The 23,130-nt window shown below is 31.2% G+C and overlaps 1 protein-coding gene across 3 annotated transcripts in view; it reads left to right on the top strand.

The window, feature by feature from the left end:
- The window catches only part of LOC118202093 (tRNA-uridine aminocarboxypropyltransferase 1), a 57,830-nt gene extending 35,444 nt beyond the window's left edge, over nucleotides 1-22,386 (top strand). The window contains exons 5-6 of one of the 3 annotated variants that reach the window (XM_085827464.1): nucleotides 5,787-6,027; nucleotides 17,411-17,643. In XM_085827464.1, the coding sequence (XP_085683590.1) occupies nucleotides 5,787-6,027; nucleotides 17,411-17,498 (329 nt within the window). In that variant the 3' untranslated portion in view covers nucleotides 17,499-17,643. Of the gene's footprint in view, nucleotides 1-5,786; nucleotides 6,055-17,410 lie in introns of all 3 variants that reach the window. The other 2 variants (XM_085827466.1, XM_085827467.1) reach the window with 2 other exon arrangements.
- The last annotated feature ends 744 nt before the right edge of the window (nucleotides 22,387-23,130 follow it).

Here is a 23,130-nt window from a genome sequence, read left to right as displayed (position 1 = left end):
GCACCTTTCAGGCAGCTTTTTGTTTTTCATTTGATGCATCAAGAACTGGGCAATTGCATCTCAATCTTTGCTTGAAAACTCTCTTTTTTCTTCTTACTTTTTACAATGATTCAATACTAAAAAAAACAATAAAAAAAATAAAATAAAATAAAATAAAATAAAATAAAAAAATAAAATAAAATAAATAATAAATAAAAAAAAGATCAGCAGGTGAAATTAGAAAAATAGTAATAATTCATGATAATTAAGTTAATTTAAAAATGGAAAGATGTGTAAAAAGTGAAAGATGTCACGAAACATTGATTTTGATTGAAAGCTCACAATTTTTTCTCTTCAATGTACTACAGCTGCATTTGCCAACAACTCTCAATTAACTATTCACTTTCTACTATTATTATGGGACAGAGGAAGTATATAACATGTATTAAAAATAAAAATATCTTTTACTTTAGTCGGCATATAATTCTAATAATAATAATTCTAATAATGAAAAAGAATAAATTTATTTAATTCCTCTTTATTTATACTGTCTCATTTCTTTTAAAAATAAGTGCTTAAAATTAGCTTTTAATGTTTAAAGTAAAATAAGATTAAAAAAAAAAAAAAAAACTTATCATTGTTTGTATTCTCTTAAATACACCAATCAAATAAGTTTTATTAAAATTAGTAAACCATAGCTGGCCACCATTCACCATTTGTTTGTACATCTTTTAAGTAGTTTTATGTTTAAGGAGTTGGTTTATTAAAAAGGAAATTTGAATGTATTTTCCTGAGACTGTAAGGCTATTTTGTCTGATTCAAGATGTAGTAAGATCAAATTTGAGAGGTTTGGTGTGCAGGAAGATTTAAAGAAGATTATAGTAGAATGTGTTAACTGAGAAAGTTGTTAATGCTAAAGCGTACAGAAGCAAGAGGTGCAGTAAATGTCCAGTGGTAACATCTGTAGTAGAAACAGCAGCAGGTAGCTCTGCTTTCTGACAAAGCTGTTATAGAAGTACATACATCATTATAAGATAATTCAACTGCACTTGCAAATAAATCAAAACAATAGAAACATGAAGAACACTGATTTTTAAGACAGCAGGCCAACAAATATGAGAGACTTTGTCATTAAAACAACTCCAATTAATAAAGATATATTTGATGTGGCAATATAGTTTGAAAAGTTAGGAGCAAAATTCTTTTATAGCTATGATATTCCACTCTGTGAAGTGAATATCTGTCCTTTGCATGTATGATAAATAATTAAGAACAGTTTACCCACCTCCTTCTAGGAAACATCTGGGTAGAGACCTGCTAGATAATATATTAAAGTATAAAATGCAGTCGGAGACTAAAAGAAAGCAGTGATAAAATGGTTGTATTGATTCAAGATGGTTGGAGCAATATCTATAATGATCTGGTTATTGCTTATTGGTATTGAAGGTATTTTCTTCAATTCCGTAGATATAAATATGGAGTCAGAGAAAAGTACAATAAAAATAACCAGTGCATCAATAACAGAAGTAGAAAAGATTTCAAATGAAAAGTATAAGCTATTGTAACAGATAATGAGCATAAAATAGAAAAAAATGGGAAAGTTCATGAATTATTTTTATAACATTAATTAATTTTAATAACATTTAACAATACGAAAATCCTTCAAAACATCGATGGAATTTAACTAATTTAATATAAACTAAAATGCAAAAGTATGTTTATGAACTGTTCCTAACATCTGACCAAGCCCCAATCTTCTTACTCAGAAGGCATCTCTGATTCTTCAGAAAAGAACATGCCAATGTAAAATTTAAAAAAAAAAAAAAAAACTGCACACAGACACACACATTAGTTTGATGTAAATATTTTAGGGCATTCTTTTTTTCAAAAGCATGGGGGCAAGAAAAATTTTGCAGTTTTCTCCCCTCTTGAAGGGGGGATCTGTATCTAATTACCATCAAAATCAAGAGATATTCAAAACTTAAGCATGACTAAGGTTGCTTTTTTGCCTAATTTAAAATGGATGATTAAAATCGAAGTCAAGCTGTTTGGCAACTTAATCAATGCAACATTCTTTACTACTTAGCAATTTTCATGATATATTTTGACCTTATTTGGTGACTTATAGATATATTCTCTAATAATTTGATAATATTAACCAAATTGCTGTTCATAATAAGTAATGTCTTTCAAAGTGCATGGGATTTAGTAATCCAGTGGGTAAAAAGAAAGGACAAGATATTATTTCATGGGATATAAATTATGTCTTGCATCATAATGTTTTCATCAACTTCTTTTTCTTATATATATTTCTCCAACGAAGTTTTACATAATATTTTAGCTTATGCATGGTAGTGCAGTTAAAAGACTACAATTGCAAATGAAGATTTTATGACTTTTGTTTTTTGCACAATAATAATACCCTCCTGTAAGTGCTACTGCTCTTGCAGCACTTGCAGGCAGTATAAGGAATAGGAATATTTTCCAGCTTTTCATTTATCCGTATTAAACTGAGAATTTTTTTGGGTGTTGAAACAGCAGTTAAAATAATCTTCTGCTTATAATTAATAGAAATTTATAATCATAGAAATAATTCGTAGAAAAATCAGGCTGAACTTGAATAGTGATGTGTAATTGTTAACTGTTATTATGTACTCTTTGAACAAATATTATAAACATTATAATTTAAAATACATTTTCCTTTACTACTTAACAGTATTTCAATCGGTTTTCTGTTACTCTATGAGCTATGTTGTAGCTAAACGTCCTGACTGATTTGATTTATGTAAATCAGATCCATGAATTCACTATAGTAGGTTCATTATACCAGTCTCTTTAGCAAGGTCTTGAGTTCCTTAAAGGTAACAGAATGTGTTTGCCCCATTTTGATGTGGAATAGCACTGGTATGGATACAGGGTCTTCTGTCGAGTATGAAATGTATTATATCCACAGATTTGTTGCTTGCATTTTGTATATTCTACTTTATGCAATGCATGCAGAATAATATGACACTTTGACCTTGTATGACCATAATAATGTCATGATTTCCGAGTGTAGCTTTAGAAAGTTGTGGGTTCTGGACGATAGCCGATTAGTCTATGCAAGCTGCCCGGGTGTCCCAACCTACTCTCACCTGTCATCAATCTCTTGAAAGGATTTTTGATTCGATTATGTTTTAAGTGCGTGCATGTTATAATATACTGTACATTTGTAAATATCCATGTCCTCTCTAGGATTTGAACCAGGGCTTAGTTGTATGGCCAGTGCACACTGCTAACCATCATATTGAGCACAGTATTTTTTTTAATGAATTACTGTCACTTTTATGACAGGAACTGGTTTTAACTTTCTGTATTCAACAGATTTAACGGTACTTACATACTATTCCGACCATCTTAGTAGAAGTTGCCAAAATTTAAGAAAGTGCCAAATTCTGGCAATCATGCCCATAACCAGTCTTCCAACAATCATGCTCATAATAATCATTTCAGTCAAGCAACACTGCCCATTTCATATGCATTCTATTTTGTTGTATTCCAAGTTTCAGTGGTATTTATACACAAATCATGATATTTTTTGCCTTAGTTTTAAAATATGAACTTGTGGAATTCACCAGCAGTGAAAGAAAGTATGGTAAATTTTCAGCAGTAATAGAGAATTTTGCTGTAAATTTTGTAAGGGGAACAAGGAGATGCATTTTCTAGATCGCTGCTATTGCTGAAGATTGCACAAAGTGGAGTCTGCAATTTTCTGGTTTTTTGTTAAGAAGAGACTGAAAGCCTAAAGTTTGTATTTTCCTATGATATTGTTTACCAAACATACTATAAATACTGATACTTTGGGAATCCTTCTAAAAAGGAGGCACGAAAACCACCAACTTGCACACACTAAATAACTTTTAGATTTTCATCTGTAAAAAATCACCGAAGATGGTAGCGATAGTACGCAAGCACCGTTTTAACTATTTTGGCTGACACTTGCGAATCCTGAGTCTCACTAAGAATGTATACAGTTTTTCTATGAAACCTGTATCAATCTAAAGTTGGATTTTGTATAATTTTAAACTGATTATGTTCTGCCCAGAAATATACATAACATCAAAATAAAACTTCCTAGTACAATTTTCCTTATTTTTTAGTTGTTAAATTGTAAACATTTTAAAAATACAATATAGAACTGTCAGGTTGGTATTATGATAGCTTGAAAATCACATCTCGGGCATAAATGATTTTACTGCAAAACAAAAGGCGAGCATTATTATGAATAAATAATGTTGTAAAATTTAATTTTGTATTGCTGACTAAAGGGTGTTCATTTCTTCAAAAAAGGGATATAATATTGCTCAGTCAAAAATTAAGTATTTCAGGAGTAGAACTGAAAATGACTAAAATTGCCATGCATTAGAAATAACAATGTTGCAGTATATCTTATTTTTGGTATTAATATTCTCATGTAATTTTCTTAGTTCTAAAATTTTAGTCACAGATTCTTTGTTAATGCATTCATTATTTATTGGAAATAAAATTTTCCTATACACTTTCAGTTTAAAAATATTCTGGTGAAGGATGGAAACGAAAAGTTAATTGTTTGTGAAATTTTGATACTTTCTGATTACTTACACCCTTATGAAAAGTTAGCAGCTCTTTGGCAGCTTTTGTTAAATACTGAAAAAACATTTGTTTGGCTATCTTTAAGGATCAAGGTTCATTTGTGTTCATAAATAATAATAAGAAGCATTTTATGAGGAAAAACTGAAATCTCTATGGCCAATATTTACATTTCTCAGTCAGAAGATACTGTTCAAGAAGTGATGTTTAAATATGAAGCATACAAATCTATGTGTACTAAAAAATGTATGGTGCACATAATGACTATTGCCATGTGTATATTAAAAAAGATGGCAATTCTATTGAATGTTGAAATGAGGGTGTGATTAATTAGAAAGTACCAAAATTCCTATCTCTTAAATTAACGCATCCAATTATATGAAACTTCATTTCAGTTTTTCTTCCTAATTGTACGAGTTTCTTAAGAAAGTTTTGTTTTCAAAGCTGATGCATAAGTATATATATCTCACATAAAATACAACAGTAGGTGTAATAACTTCGTGCAAGAGTCATTAGTCTGTCTCTATTATTTGACAGTGCTGTGAAAAACAGCAATGGTGGATTAGAAAATGTATCGTATGTTATAATTTGTGAAGTGAAAATTAGCTGTTTCTGCTCAGTAAGCCTTTTGTAGCGAATCTGAGGCTGATCTTTCATTTAAAAACTTCAGGTAATGGTATGGGTAGTTTTGGAAAGTAAAGAAAAAATTCTTCATGCCCGTTTATGTGAAAAGAATGCAAAGATCATGTAAGAAAACCTTACTTACAGTCTGTAGAAATCTGCGTGTTACACCAGCTGGGAATTAGAGTTATCATTTTAAAGAGTATTGACAAAGTAACTGAAATGCAGCCAGCCCTATTGTCAATAACTGTTGCAACTTCTTAATATCTGCAGACCATCTGGAGCATACAAACTTTTGTATTAATGTGCTAGAAGCAGTAGTGGAGGATGATTTTCTGCATCTTCTGTTTAACAATTAAGTTTCCACATCTTCTTATTTTAGCCTGGATGTGTGGTGTCTGACACTGATTGTGTATATGAAATAAGTGTAGGGTATATAATTTGATCCTATGTATTTTTTGTTATTCAACATAATGTTTTATGTGAAAATATACATCTTCCAAACACCAACATTCTTTTTAATGCTTGTGGTTTGTTGGGGCAACTTGAGATTTAAAATGTTATACATTTTCTTTCAGCATTACCTTGTGTGGTGCTGAATTCCCACAAATCTGTATTCTGGCGATACTATCGAGGAAAACATGAAACCCACTTGTCTACTGTCGAAGCAATTTACTATTTTCTGGTCGAGCTTCATTGTCTATCCTATCCTGACCTACCTTATTTGGGACAATATGACAACATGCTGTTCTTCTTCAAATTCATGTATTATAAGATACGTACACTGTATGATCCTTTGAAGTTGAAGGCATATCAGGAGTAAGCAGTTGTCCTGAAGATTTTTTGGTGAACACTTTTTTGTTACTCTGTATTCCATGATTTGCTGATTTTTTTCTATTTGACATGCTGTAAATAAACAGTGATAATTTTAATAATTTTAATGCTTTAAATATATTTTAATAAGATTAATACTTTTGCTTTATTTTAAAAATTTCTGTGCCACAAAATATTTTTTTCTGAAGGAGAAACAAAATTATTTTCCAGGTTTGTTACTGATTGCAAAAACTGTCAGTTTTATCTTGAGCATTTCCCCTCTTCAGTAATTCATTTAAAATTTGTTTACATAATTTTTTTCTGTTGCTTGATAGTCGTAATTTGCAATTAAGGGGAAAACATTTCAAATCCAGTGGTTTAATGCTAAGAGTTTGGCACAAAGTAAATTTTATGCCAAATGTTGTGAATGAAGAAAATGTTGATTATGTAAATGTACTGTTGAAACAAATGCAATAGATTACTTTTGTATCGGTATCATGTATACCCATACAAGCTTCACAGAAAAAGAAATAGTAACTTGGAAAAATTACGTCTCTCTAAGACATTTATATTTTAGCATTTTGTTGTATGTGATCCTGTCTTATGTTTCCCAGATGTAAATTCAGTTTTGAAGTCTTATTTGTGCTCAGAAGTAATTTCTTGATATTCAGGTCTTGTGCTTGCACAGAGACAAAACATTCAGTCTAATTAATCTCCTTTGCTATTCACCATTCATTGTTAAAAGTGTAAATGTTTGTGAAGGTGAGGCAAATCAAATGAAAATCTTAAAATTGCAATAAAAATCTGAAAAATTTCGCAGAGCTTTATGAAGAGTGGCAAACAGATCAAAATGAATGATTCAAAAAATTCAAACAGGGATTTAGTGGTGGTCTACATACAGTGACTTCACTTACAAAATGTGCCAAAAAATAGCAGCTTCTCTTATTCATTTTGTAGCTAGTGAGATGATAACTTGCTTTAATTTATTGAAGAATGAAAGTTCTGTATGGTGCTGCACTTGCAAGTTGCACAGTGTGCCTTAGGTTTAAATCACAAATAAAATTTCTTATGGACATTTTTAGTAAATTTGAACCAACCTATATATTTTCCTTTAAAAAGGCTTTTTCAATAATTCACTGATTCTGGTTCTTAAATATGCATATTTAAAAGGAAGTTTACACTTACTTTGTTTTACTAAAATTTAGTACTTGATAAGAATTATCAGAAATGAATTTTTCCTTGTACCATTTTATTGCTTTTATGTCCAGATAGAAATTCATAAAATGTAGTAACTTGCAAAAAGTGTAGTGTGTAATTTTTTTTAATCATTCTTTTACTAACAGAGCTAATGCATGTTGAGTGATTATATTGTTATCACAAAAGAAATTTCTAATCTGCAAAAATTTTGCACGAATTGACAATCAACAGATCATTAGGGAGTTATAAATATTTAACATTGGCATATATAAATATAAATCATGTTTTGTGTCATTTGTGAAGAGAGTCAGAAATTTTAGCTTCATTATTTTAATTTTTAATATATGTATTAAAATGTATGGGAAGGCGTTTTAACTGTTAGCCATAAGGTTTTGCAGATAATGAAATGCAAGTATCGGAATTCTTTACATATGGTGCATTTCGGAATACATCAAGCAGGGTATCGTATGAAACTTTAAAATTATTCATCATCTAAATGGGCACTGAAAGAATATGTAGCGAAGCAGTATCTTAACTTTAAATTAATAAACCGAAGAATACATCACTGCGAGTGGATTGTAAAATTAACTTTTATTCGGCGGTTTGAACTTTCGAACACAACACAGCACAAAGTAAAGCGACATAGTTACAATTAGCGGTTTTAAGAATGCAAGAAACAAAATGCGAGATACGCATACAATCTGCGCATTGCGAAATAATATCTCACAGACAGGCAGAGAGCTCTGGTGGCCGAAACATTCCGCCCGGCGTTGAAACATCGTTTCAAACTAAATCGCTTTTACAAAATGAAATTATCATAACAATATTAAATTATGCAAAAATGTATCATTAAAATATTCACAAGAAAACATACTATGAAATTATGCAATGAAACTAAATTGTTCTCAAAACAGATGCACAGAAGCCTTGATACAATTCAGGAACTTAATTATAGTTAAAGCAAAGTACAAAGTTATAATGCTTTAGGAAAAAAACTTAATCATTGATAGGCAAAACACTAAGTTTGTGAATTAGCCTTTTGAAAACTCCGTTAGCAGTTTTGATCTTCACGATACGCACAATATTATCTGAGCTAGGAAAAACTTCCAGCACCCTTCCTAATTTCCATCGTAGCGGGGTAAATTGTCTTCCTTTATGATAACTAAATCATTAACCTTTAAATTAGGTTGCACTTTCAACCATTTTGAACGTCATTGCAAATTAGAAATGTATTCATTGGACCATCTTTTCCAAAAGCTTTGAAACATTTTCTCAACAAGCTTCCAACATTACAATATAGAAATTTTTTGATCGTGTAAACTTTCTTCTGGTAAGGCAGTTAGCGGGGTACCAATTAAAAAATGGCCTCGCGTAAGTGCAGAAAATTCTGATGGATCTTCAGACAGTGGACACAAAGGTCGCGAATTTAAACAAGCTTCAATTTGAGCTAGCAATGTCATAAATTCTTCTTGCGTTAGAAGTTGTTCACCTATGGTTCGCTTGAGATGTAACTTTGTAGGTTTGACTGCATCTTCCCATAATCCTCCAAAATGTGGCGCTGCAGGAAGATTAAATATCCACTTAATACCTTCAGTAAAGCAATATTTATTAACCAATTCATTTTCCTTCAAGGAGTTTATTACTCTTTTCAATTCCTTATCTGCAGCAATAAAATTTGTGCCACAATCGCTATGCACTTCTATTGGTTTTCCTTTTCGAGATACAAAGCGCTTTAAAGCGGCAATAAATGATTCTGATGTAAGATTACCTACTAATTCAATATGTATAGCTCTTGTAGTAAAACACACGAATACACAAATGTAGCATTTCATTGGTTTTACTCCTCGACCTTGCCTGGGCTTCACTTGAAATGGCCCGGCGTAGTCAATTCTAACTTTGGAGAAAACCTTTGACGGAACGACTCTACACGATGGTAAATCAGACATTATCTGGGTAGATGTTTTAGCTCGTACACGATGGCATTTCACGCATTTCCAAATCTGTTGTCTTACAACTGACCTAGCGTGGATTATCCAATATTCTCTTCTAATTACTGATAGCAATAGCAAGGGGCCTGCATGAAGATGGGATTCATGAAAATGATTCACTATAATCTGTGTTATGTGATGTTTCTTGGGCAACAAAATAGGATATTTTCTGTCCTGCACGATGTTGGATTGTCTTAATCTTCCTCCAACGCGTATAAGTCCATTCTTATCGATAAACGGGTTCAAAGAAAGGATCTTACTATTTGAGTTTAACGGTTGATTCTTTTTCAGAAGATTATATTCATTAAAAAACTCATCCATTTGAACTACTCTAAGAATTGCATTTCTAGCGTATTGCAATTCTTCAGTTTTAAGGTCCTTAATCCTTGTTGCGGTAGATTTAGCTGAATTATTTGCAAACCGAAAACACCAAGCGATGATTCTTTTAAGTTTCAAAAATGATGAAACTTTATTAAGGACTGGAATTTGCGAAGCGACTGTTCCAATTGAACAAGAAATATTTTTCCGTTGTTCCCTTAAAGACTCTTCTGAAAATGGTAAGTTGATAGAGAACGGAATATTATTAGAATTAAGCCACTGAGGACCTGTCCACCACAAGTCATGAGTAGAAAGCTCTGAAGGCAAAAGACCTCTTGATGCGCAATCAGCTGGATTCTCCTTTCCTTTTATGTGATTCCAATGCGATGAAGGTAAGACTGATTGAATTTCTGAAACGCGGTTGGCTACGAAGGTTTGCCAGCGTGTTGGTTCTGATTGTATCCAGGACAAAACTATCATTGAATCACTCCATGCGTAAATACTATCAACATGAATTTGCAATAAATTCTGCACAGCTTGAACCAAATGCACTAATAGAACTGCAGAGCAGAGTTCTAAACGAAGAATAGAGATTACTTTCAGGGGAGCTACGCGAGTTTTTGATGTTAGTAGCTGCACCGAAATTGAAGAATGATTTGAAGACTAAATAAATCACTGCGGCGTAAGCTTTCTCTGATGCGTCACAGAAACAATGAAGTTCTACATTTGTAGATTTGGGCAATAATACTCTCCTAGGAATATGAATGCATTCAAGATTTGCGATATCTTCACAATAGATTTTCCATCTTTGATTGATTTCATCTGGCAAAGGATCATCCCACGAGATTTGTAATTTCCATATGTCTTGAAGCAAGATTTTTGCTGCAACTATAAAAGGTGCTAACCAACCAAGTGGATCAAAGATTTTCGAAATAGAAGATAAAATTATTCTTTTAGTAGAACACTCTCTGTTTTCGAGATTTCCAAAGTGACAAGTAAACTCATCTTGCGTTGGATACCACTCCAAACCCAATAATTTATTGATTTAGTATCAACTACTGCACATGAAGAATTTGAATTCCGAGCAATCAAAGCAGTTTCCAAAATCGAGCGATCATTTGTACACCATTTATGCAATTGAAAGCCACCTTTTTGTTAAAGTTCACTCAGTTGTGAAATTAACTCTACTGCGTCTTCTACTGTGTCTGAACCAAATAGGACATCATCAATATAACAATTGTGTAATATTATTTCAGCTGCCTTTGGGAATTTAGTTCTTTCGTCAATTGTTAGTTGTTTGAGTACGTGAGTAGCCAGGTATGAAGCGGAAGTAGTGCCATACGTAACTGTGCACAACCTGTAAGTTTTAATCGGCTTCAATGGATCATCTCTCCAAAATATCTTTTGGAAATCGCGATCTTCATCATGAATTTGAACTTGTCGACGCATTTTCAATAAGTCGCTAGTAATGGCTATGGGATAGCATCTAAACCTCAGAATAGTAACTAAGTCGTCTTGTACCTTGGGACCATCCATTAGCGTGTCATTAAGCAATATCCCTGATGTAGTTTTGGCACTAGCATTGAAAATGACGCGTAGTTTTGTGGTAAGACTGGATTCTTTTAGCACGTGATGATGAGGTATATAATAATGAAAATTTACTTTATCTGGATTATCATCGGATAATTCTTCCATGTGTCCAAGTGATAAATATTTGGACATGAAGTCTTTATACTGTTGATATACTTCAGGAGTTTTTATTAATTTTTGTTCTAGACTAAGAAAGTTGCGAAAGGCTGATGGTCTGGAATTACCCAACTCATTTCTTTTAGGCTTGAATGGCAGTTTTACTGAGTAACGACCCTTTTCACTACGCACGTGATTTTTCACGAAATGATTTTCACACAATCTTTCCTCTTTAGTTAAAGGTTTCGATGTGGTCTGGAATTACCAAATCCCAAAATGATTTAACTAATTCCTCCGTGTTTATGTTTAGCGTATTGACAGAAACCTGCTTACGGTTTGGGAATTCAAAATGTGTAGTTCCAGCAATTATCCATCCTAACTTGCAAATGGAAGATTTTTGCCCCTTTTAATTACCTCGCCATTTATTAAAGAAAGGAATACATGAACTCCAAGTAAAATATCAATTTCTCCCGATTCATGAAATGTAGGATCTGCTAAAGTTAAATCCTGGAAATTTTCATATAAATTCAAAGGTAATGTTACACTTGGAATGTAATTTTGTCTATTATGTAAGCGGATGTTGAAATTCTGTAATTAGTATTAAAAGGAGGTGTAAACAACAACTCAACTTCTCCAGTAGTAGTTGTATTGAAAGTACCTAAGCATGACACTAATATCTTCGAATCCTTTATACTCAATCCTAAATTGATAGCTGTTTTCTGACGAATGAATGATTTTTCACTACCTGAATCTAGTAAACATCTACAATTTATGAATTCATTTTTTGAGTTTTGAACCTTAATTAAAGCAGTACACAAAAGTACATGACTACGTTTACCATTAGCATGAGCTCCAAAATGTTTATTTTCATAGTTGTTTGCACAAACAGTTGGAGAAACCTCACTCAAGTTGTTTTCTGGTTTAATTTGTGATTTCGGAATAAACACTTGTGCTTCCGGTGAAGGGAATCTAGATGCATTTTTTGGTTTGAAATTATTTTCTAAATGCAAAATGCTATGATGATGCTTAAAACAATGCTTGCAGGTGTTTGCACTCTTACACATTTTAACTTTATGGACATTAGACAAGCAATTAAAACAAAGTTTATTAGTCTTAACAAACTCTATTCGTTTTTGCACTGGTAAATTAAAAAAATTAGAACACCTGTATAAAAAATTATCTTCTTTACAAAATAAGCAGGTAGAATTAGTAATCAGAGAAGTAACCCTATTATACACTGGTTTATCTGATTTATGCGTTTTACTAATTAAAGGTTTACTGTTCTGTAATGTTCTAGCGTAATTCTTCAAAAATTCTATTAAGTCATTCAACTTTGGTATTTCATCTTTTTTTAATTGACGCTCCCACCACAACTTTGTCGAAACGTCAAGTTTTTGCAAACTAATATACAACAACAAAGTATCACTAAAATTATCTATCCTTTGATCTAATATTTCCAATGAGCGAGTTATTTCGTTTACGTTATCTACTAAACTTAATATCGAGGATGCAGATTCCTTTTGTATTTGTGAAACGTTAAGAATTCTTTTAATAAAAGCAAATATCTGTTCTCTCTTATTAGAAAATCTCTCTTCTAGTAAATTCCAAGCAATACTGAAATTTTGATCAGCTATGGGAATTGACTGAATAATGCAATAAGCATCATTTTTCAAAGAACTCTTTAAATATTGTAATTTTTGAGCTCCAGAAAGATTTGGATTGTTGCGAACACTAGCGTTAAATAAATCTTTAAATGTTATCCATTCAGTTAAATTTCCGCTAAATGTGGGTAAAGATAATTTCGGTAACTTTAAACTTTCAGAGATTGATTCAGGTACGACAGGTTTGTCGCCATTTGCATTTACGACCTTGTAAATCTTTAAATTACGAATAATTTTTAAGTGAACCTCCTCAATTTTCTCTAAAATCGACTGTTCTTCCTCAACGAAAGTGTCTATTTTTTCATCATCACGATTTGTATAAATTTCTCTAAATAGAGATTTAAAATCTTCCTTAAAGATTTTACATTTTTCTAAGATTAATTCAGCTTCAGCATTATCTAAGCTATCATAATCTATTCTCTCGATAAATTTCGTTAACTGCGTTTTCAAAATTTTCTTTCGCTTTTTTTCGATATCTGACATTTTGAAAATATTCTAAATTCTCGATTTTACTAATACTTTAAGCACAAAAATAGTAGCAATAAGGAAATCTCAAATGCAATTAAAATGCGTTAGCTATTTCACTCACCTCGTACACTGTATCCATTTCGTAACTCTTGAGAATTCTAAACCAAAATTGCATTATCACCACCATTACGGACACGTAGAATTCTTATTCACAAGCGCAAGTTTTTCTCAAAGCTCCGGCGTAGGACGACCAAATAATGTAGCGAAGCGGTATCTTAACTTTAAATTAATAAACCTAAGAATACATCACTGCGAGTGGACTGTAAAATTAACCTTTATTCGGCGGTTTGAACTTTCGAACACAACACAGCACAAAGTAAAGCGACATAGTTACAATTAGCGGTTTAAGAATGCAAGAAACAAAATGCGAGATACGCATACAATCTGCGCATTGTGAAATAATATCTCACAGACAGGCAGAGAGCTCTGGTGGCTGAAACAGAATATTTTACCTCAAAGATAATTCTAGAGCTTCATGTCACAAGAGTTGCTCTCTCTCTCTCTCTCTCTCTTTTTTTTTTTTTAAGCATGTTTACTATTGGAAATTGTTTATTTCTGAGGTTTGATGATTCACAACAAAAACTAGCCACTCTATTTTGGAGTAATACTGTGAATGGGAAATTATTAATGGGAAACTAATTTAATCAAGAATATGCATAAAGTTTTAGTTTAATTATTTGTATTGTGTCAAAAGTTATAACTGGGTAATCATTAAAAAAAGAAGTATAACTTTTTTAGATTCACGTGAAATAGTGTTCTTTAATTTGAATGTAGCCAGAGAGTATGTATGTTTACAGAGCAATCAGGTATTGCATTATTTTCACTGAGGGCCAGTCAGTTCACAGTAGTATTCAACAAATGATGCTAATGTTTTGGTGTGCAAAGGAAGACTTTTGTCAACATATTATTAAAGAGATTGTTAACACATTAGCTAATTTTTGTTGTATTAACAAATTCTGTCAAGGTTGGTTGCATTAAATTTCCAAATTGTAAATTGTGTGGTACATTTTAAATCCTTTGGATGGTGTTTAATTTATGTATCATGCAACTACAGTTTCTGAATTATGTTAACATGCATGGCTATAAATGTTTCTGTTTTTAAAATTTTGAATGGTAATTTACTTTTTATTATTCATGCAATTTTTTTAAGCTTTTAAAACATATTAAAATTAAAGAAATAATGTAAAAGGTTGCCTGATATTCTAAAAAATGATATAAAATAGTACTATTAAATGAACAAGACTTCAGTTGTGAAGAAATTAGAAGTATTAGTGAAAATATAATCAAAAGTAGCATTTCTGAATTTCTGAACAGCTATAAGGAAAGTCAGTCCATACAAAACCAGACTGATAAAGGTAGAAAAAGGTATGCAACACTAAGTGATGATAGACTTAAGAGACTGTTTCAAGTTGATAGATGAAAATCACCAGAGCATACAAGAAGAAATGGCACTATCCAGTGAGAAGCTTCATGCAAAAACTGTTCTGTACTGACTGTAGAAATTTAGTGTAAATGCCAGAACTCCATAAAAAAAGCCTTTTTTTATTTTGTCTCAGATAAATGATAAAACGATTAAACTGGGTTAAGACCCATGTTTACAGTGAAAGTATGGGGCATCATTATTTACAACCATGGAGACCAAAATCTCGATGTTTGGTAGTGATGGCATTAAGTACATAGGGGAAAAACTGGAGAAGATTGGCATTGTGGCTGCGTTACACTTGCTATGAAATCCCATATTAGTGTTATGATCTGGGGTGATACAGGGTTGACAAACTTTCAGGAGAGATAGAGTACACTTAGACGATGGGAAATTACATAGGAAACTCTTTCCTGGCACGGTAGTGACGATTCAAAGAGCAATAAAGGAAAGACACAAACAATGAGACAAAAAATATTTTATTATGTTTAGTACAGCAGAAACCTACAAATAAGAACAAAAACAAGCAATGATCAACAAGAAGGTGTTCGAAATAACAACCGTGGACCGTGATGCAGTCACTGAAAGATGGAAGATGCATAACATATGTTCCTGCATCATGGTCCTGGTTATAATTTCGAACACGTTTTTTTTTTATGATGATTGTTGTCTTTTTATGTTGTTTTTTCTTTCTTTTTGTTATACTTCGAATAATAAACATGTTTTCTCACCCCGTTCATGTCCTTTCTTTCTCGACTTTTGTGTCATCACTACCGGGCCAGGAAAGCGTTTCCAACCATGTACTCCTGTGTGATTTCTGATCATCTAGGTATACTCTGAAACTTTGTAAACACTGTACTGATACACCCTGTATAACACCAAAAATGTTTGAGTAGAATTTGTGTGGTTAGTTGGAATATAAATGCTTCAGAATGCATAAATCAAATACTTGAACCAAAAAGAGTATTGAGCTGCATGTAATTTTGCTGTTGTGTGGAAAAGGTGGTTTCAATATAATCATATTCCACTGTCCAAAATATATGAATTTTGTCACATTACATTCTTCATTAAATTATTCCTTCATTAATGTATAATTTTATGATATTGAACAAAAAACAAGCGATATGTTGAGCCATTACACCTAAAAAATATCCTTTCCCCAAAACATTTTCACAATTTTAGACATTAATGTTTAATATGATGTGTTAAAATATATTTCTTCATTTAATAGTAGGGAATTAGCCATGGCAAGCTAAATTATACATGTTTAGCAGAATAATTAGTATTTTGATTGCATCCGAGAATTACCTTCACGTTTGAAAACTTAATTATTCATTTAAATACAAATTTTATATATTAGTTTTTCGCAATTAAAAGAATTAATTCGAACATCAAAAGGAGACGAAACACAGTCATATCCAAATTATTGCAGATTTTATTTATTATTTTTTTTTCAGTAGGTTTAATTCCCCTTAAAGTCAACCCTCTTCTGGGAAATAGGCAATAATTTACTTGCTTTTATCTGTATGTACTGTTCTGCCTTATTTTTATGCCTGTACTATTCTTTTTCTTTTTTTTTAACCATATAATTTTAATGCATACTATTACAAATTTTGATTTTGAATTTTTTATAACTTTTTAATAGTTGAAACAGTTCTTTTAAATATCAGCATTTCCTAATTTTAGTTTGCAGTAGTTTTATATATCCTTTCCTGGGAGATAATCATAAATAAAAAATTAATAATTAAATTTATATGTGTGTATATATATATGCAATAGATTTGAACTAGTTTATTGTGTAACTATAAATGACTCGTGAATGATGACTCATTGTAATAACTTGGAAAATAGTTGAATTTCTTTGTTAGATGCATAACAAAGAAGAACTTGCTGAAACTTGCATACAAACATACCTGTAGATTGAACATAATTTACTACCAAATAAAACAATTCTTTAAATGCATAATCTGATTCACACATCATTATGGACTCAGTATGCACCCCACAATTTTTGGAAGCTTACATCATAAGACCTAGAATGGAAGATAGAAAGAAATTAGCCTCAGTATGTTAGCAGTAGCCAAACAAGTGAGGAAGTGATGACATATTCAGAAGAAATGCAGGAGAGTGTTAAAAAGTTCTCATTTGAATCATTAAGTTCTTTATTATCAATTCATTAAGTACAAACTTAATGATTTGAATCATTAAGTTCAGAACTCATTAGTTCTCATTCGAAATCTTATTCAAGGATTGGCCAAAAGGTTTCTGCATTATATTAGATCTTACGATGGAGATTAATTTTGAAATGACACAGTTCAGATTGATATGTTATAAATAGTTACTATTTTTAAAGCAGAAAGGGGAAATACCCAAATTAAAATGAAGGATGAAAGGTGCTATTGCTAGTTAAAATCAGAAGTTTGTTTTATATATCTTACATATTCCTCCTACAGCTGTCTCCAAATCTATTACATATATGTAATTTATCTATCATATATTTAAATCAGTAGTTCAGTAAATACATGCATTTTATATTTTTTTTTGCTTTTAGGATTCCTAAGGCATTTTAAAAATTATATTTGACATTGCAGGTCTTCCTTGTGTTTTGCTGACATCACACCAGTCTCTGTTTTGGCGCCCACAGAAAGGTTGTCCAGACACTCACCTGGCCACTGTTGAAGCCGTCTACTACTTTCTTGTTGAACTACACAATCTCGTGTGGCCTAATCAAGCATACAGTGGGCAGTATGACAACCTGCTCTTCTTCTTTAAGTTTATGTATTGTAAATTAAGTTCTGTGTACAACAGACCTATGGTGCTGACATAGCTTGCCTGTTAAATTTTTGTTGTGAGAGAAACATGTCAGTTTAAGGAGAGAATTTCTCATCAGGATATTTTAATCTGAATTTCAAGTGAAAAATTTGAAGCATATTTGAGGGATAACCAAATGTGCATGTCTTTGCACCAAGAGCAAGTTTCACATTTCTAATTGTAAATTGTATCACCTTCAGTATAAGATATTTTCCTGTTAAGATTGAAAATGCAAGAAAGAAGGTAACATATTTGTGAGGTAAGCTATATACATATTTAGAGTAGAAACAAGGGTTATGAATATACTCTAATCCTCTTAATTATTCACTCTGCAGTCTTTAACAGGCTTTTGCATGGCTCTTTAAAGTCGTTAAGTTTTCTGTAATTTTTGGTCCTTAAAGTCATTAATGTCTGCCAAAATTCCTTAATTTTGTTTATTTGACATGTCTTTTTTCCCCCCCCCCAGACTGCCATGGAGAGTGAATTAATATTTTTTATGAAATCATGCAGTTGATATTTTGACAATGTTTGCTAGTTATTAGAACAATCTAAATTTAGGCAAGGGGCACATGCAGGGGTTTTTAACCGCTCTAGCTCTAATGACCCTAGGAAAAATTCCTATCAGTCAATTTTTATGAATATTTCATATCTTTATGAAACCTGTTCCTAGCTTTAATATCTTACAAATAAAATAATTTTTTTATGAAAAAGTGCCAATATGGGGATTCATTCAGGTATCTCTTGATAGACATTGTTTTTGTTTAAAATAATTCCTTTTTGATATATCAAATAACTTTTCCCTTTTTAGAATATGAATTCTCCCCCCCTTGCATCACTAAATTTGTAAACTCATCAACATTTAAGATAAATTTATCTACAAAATTTTTAAGAACTTTATGCTTTTTTGTCCTACATATATAATATTGGTAAAGTATCCTTCAAATTACATTTTTTAATAGCATTAAAATAAAGCATTTATAATTTTCCTTGTCAGATTTTAAAGTGTCTTTACTTTTCATTTTAGTAATATAAATATTTTGATTTGAAAAAATAAAAATGATTATACAGTTTTCGAATTAATTTTAACAAAACTAAAAAATAAATAAATAAATACCATAGTTATTTTTAAATTAATTTCATTTTTATCATGTATAAAGTATAATTAGACAGGAGTTTAAATCATAGTACTAGTTATTAATCAGGAATTTAAACTAGAAATGGATTTATTAAAATATTTAATACTTTTAGTCCCCAGCTCTGGAATTTATAGTAGCTCACTCTAATGAAACAGAAGAGTGGAGGATGTCATTTTCTGCTACTTATGAAGAGTCAATTAAACAGAAATGGTTTAACTCTGACCACAAGTGAAAGCTCCAGTGAAGAATTTTTCACATTTTGCAGAGTTAGCCTTATTTCTTTTTGTGTGTTTCAGGTTTTTGCACTTGCAGAAAAGGTGATGTGAGAAATTCTTAATCTGGAATTAATAAAAAAAACTTAGATATTTTTCTCAGGGAAATTAGATATGCTTTTATGAGACTTCTTGGCAACTTATTGCTTGGTTTCATTCAGTGCAGAGGAGCTTAAATAATAAGTAATTGGTGAGAACTAAATTTTAATTTTCTAAATGAACCATTATTAAAATGGGGTCATTTTAGTGAGATGTCCTCAGAGTTTTCCAAAGAAGAGTATAGGATTAAATAGAAATTGTGGGCTGATTTTGTGCTTATGGCAATAATTTTGAGCCTAGCTGTTCCAGAACTCTGATGGAAGATCGTTTCATACAGTTGGACCAAGGGGAGATTGGGGAAGGAAGACTCGAAGCTGTGAGGAGAGAAATAATAACTCTGTACTCCATCAGGTAGTTGAACCACCAGAGGCTGGGTGGAACCTCTGGTGAGGAGAGAGGTAATAGCTCTGTCTGATGTGGTTGGCCTGCAGGGGATAGATCCTAGCCCATGTTGTAGTGGTAGGAACATTTTGATGACCAGTCATATCTCCAGGTTTCTATTATTCCCACGACTGTGCTTTCTGAGTGCTAGGAGTAGTGATTCTAGTTTCCCAGCTTTACAGTGGGTTAGAGAAAATCACTTTATAAAGTCTGCCATCTCGGGCTTGAGAGCCCTGGGATGGTAGCATGAATAGCATACTTCCTATCTCTCATGGGGACTTTGACTGAATGACCTACCTCCCACCTGATATGGAGGATTCTCGGCTGGAACCAATCTGTGCAGTGCTAGAATGATTGATAGCAGAACATGTAGAGAGTTCATTTACACAGTAAATATAGGTAGAGCGTAAGTACAGGTGGAAATAAAAAATAGAGTTGGTTTGCCTTAAAAAGTGAGACTTTGGTTCCCTTTCTTGATAGGTGGAATTGCATCACTGTTGAAATTTTAAGTATTCGCTGATTATATTTAATTTATATTATCTTGTATTTAATTTCGCAAGGTACTGTGTGGGAATTCTTAATATTAATTGGCAGTATCAAGGATGTGATTTTAAAACTGTCTGGCTTCAGTCACTGAGATTTAAATATTTGCCAGTTTAATTTCATATTAAATTTCATTACATCATATTTGTGTGCTTTTAAAATATTTTTTAGTTTTTTCCACATGTAAATATTTCAGCTATACTATATTAATTTTTATTTTCTGATTTTTTTTTTAAATCTGTTTTGTATAAAGTTGGCAAATAGGACAAAGGGTTGCCTGTTGAGTTAATTTTTCTTTCAAATTTGAGACTTTGCAATGTGGAAAGTTCTAGCAAGCTTTAAAGACCAATGATTAATGGCTAAAAATCCTGTGACATTCGTGGTATTAATACAGAATGGACTTGTTTTACAAAAAAATTCTTCTCTCTCTCTCTCTCTCTCTCTTTTTTTTTTTTTTTTTTTTTTTTTTTATAGTATTTAAGAAAACACTAAAAACAAAGTTATTTTAATTATACTGCTTTTAATCCTAGAAATCTTTCTTTTTTTCTTATCTAGAAATGTTTCTTTTTATTTAGGAAATCTTAACGTATTATTCTTTTATTTATTTTTTTATGCTTTTCACTATCTGCAAGCATAGAAAAGTGCAAAAAATGATATCTATAGAAAGGAACTTCTTTGTTAATAAAAATATCCAAATTTAATAATTTAAATTGTTTGTCATATTTATCTATCTCAGGACATTTTGTGCCAATGTAAAATTTTCTGGAGTTATTCTCGAAATTGATGTTATTAAAGAAATTAAATTAGCAGTTTCTTCTGCAATTTTTAAATGCATCCCATTTTTAGAACAACAAAATTCTGTCTAAAAATTTAAAGATGAAGAGGAAATTTATTCAGTAAAAAATTTATTGTATAAGGAGAGAGAAAATTGTTCTTTAAAGAGATATTGTTAAAAATATTAACAGGGGGAATGGATGAATTAGAGACTAGTAGAAATATTGAATTTCTTATTAAAACAAATGAATTTAGAAAAGATGTTAAATAGGAAGAAGTTGACCAAAATTAGCTATAATATATTAAAGAGAAAAAAAATCGAATTAAAAAATACATAAACATTTTGCTATGTTATGTATATTTTGTAGCTTTAAAAATAATTTTTCTAATATCTTTTTAAAACGATTATAGTAAATGATGTATGTAATTATCTACTATTTTAAAGTGTAATGTTGTGATTTTAATGCAGTACGCTTTGGCAAATATTTTTAAAAAATAAAATAAAAGTGTTTCTAAAAATGACCTTGTAAATCATTTTTAAAATAGTTGTAACTATTGTAAGTGCAAAATACAAATGTTTCAAGAAACTTTCTAATCTGGTTTTATTTTTGAAATTGATTTTACAGTTATGTTAAATATTAGATTATGTTTAATAATAATGTGTACTATATACACTTCTGTTTTATTCTAATTAAGAAAAAAATTATATGATATTTCACATTATGACATATGAATGTTAAATTAAGATGACAGAAGAATTAGTATTGCAGAGTCTATGTCTTTTTGGAAATGTAAATTGTAGACTGTACTGAAGATGAAGTAGCGAATTATTGCTATGTCTTGAAGAACAAATACTACAGAAGAAGGTTTAAATAACCTTTTTATTTGAACTAACGTAATAATGATGCACTCACTTGGTGCTCATAATTCACCACCACTTGTGGCTAACTAATTTGTACAGAAAATGAAAATGTAAAATCACAATAAATTAGGATGGCTAAATGACTGGCTCCTTATTTAGCTAAACTGCTAAATTGTCTGCACAGAGCAAAGCCGAGCCTAGAATATCAACATAATCTGAAGAGGTTGTCTAACATCAAATAAAGAACTATTTCAAACATGCAGCATAAACTTAAAACTAACTATGTTACTACTCCTCACGAAGTCTTGAAATTGCAGCTTAAATAATGCTTCTGAACACGTTTAGATTTTGCATACTGCGTCATTAAAATGTATATTCTGGCAGGAAACTGAAATCAGGAGAGAAAGGAAAGTCAACCTAAAAATATTTGGTTAAAATAAAATAAGGTCTTTCTTTACAGTATACATTCCATCTTTAAGTAGCATAGTTTCTTGATGATTATCTTTTTCTTTTCCTGCGAGTTACAACTTGCAGGAAAAGAAAAGAAGACTACCTTAGCTTCCTTAATTTGATATTGAAACTTTCCACATTCATAAAAATTTAAATTTTTAGTTAATAATTTTAAATATAGTTATCATTTTTCAAGAGTGTAAGTTTTATAAGTTTAATAAAACAGTTTTTTTAAAGTTCTGCTGTCTTTTTCTTTACAATTTCTGGTTTTGCTGTTGAAATCTATCTGAATGCTGTTTGATAGCCAAAAATGCTAAGCCATGGGATTTCTTTAATTCTGCTTATTTTTTAACTACCTTGTCATTTCACTTGGCTTCTTTAGAGGAGTAAGTAGGATTAATAATGGGGCTGTAAACTGATTTAATTTGCTATCTGTAGCAAATTCATTGAAATTTATTAGCATTTTGTTAACCATTATTTAACTGAAATCCAAATGCTTTAAGATCTGTACTGAATTTTATTGCATTTATAAGTGGTAGTCTTCTTTCAAATTCTGTCTTAACAACTTTGAAATTTGTCTTAATTTTTGTTACGATATGCAGGCCATAGATAAAATATTAATTTAGTTGATTTAGTTTTTAGGATATTGGTCATCTCTTGGTTAGCATGGTTTCATTCAGCTTGATTTTGTAATACATGTTAATTAATTGCTATTCTTTTTTACTTAAGATGAAGCAAATTTTGCTTAATATAGCACAGGGAGTGCCAGGCATTCTATTTATTGATATGAGTCACTGTGAAATTAAACTTGATTGACTTGGAGATTTGCCTGTAGTCAACCACAATTTGTCGATGAATTATGGCAGTTGTACGTGAATCAAATTTCATTGAAATAGATGCCCCATATGCTCAGGTATTATGAAATTCATGCAGTGAAGAACTGGACTATAACTGTCTCATTAATAAGAATCAGCAGCAAGCAG

The sequence above is a fragment of the Stegodyphus dumicola genome, chromosome 12, assembly GCF_044657685.1.
Source record: "Stegodyphus dumicola isolate Sdum_Otavi_A_Nest chromosome 12, ASM4465768v1".
Taxonomy (NCBI): Eukaryota; Metazoa; Arthropoda; class Arachnida; order Araneae; family Eresidae; genus Stegodyphus; species Stegodyphus dumicola.
Note: the sequence above shows the minus strand (reverse complement) of the source record. Positions and strands in the feature narration are given on the sequence as shown.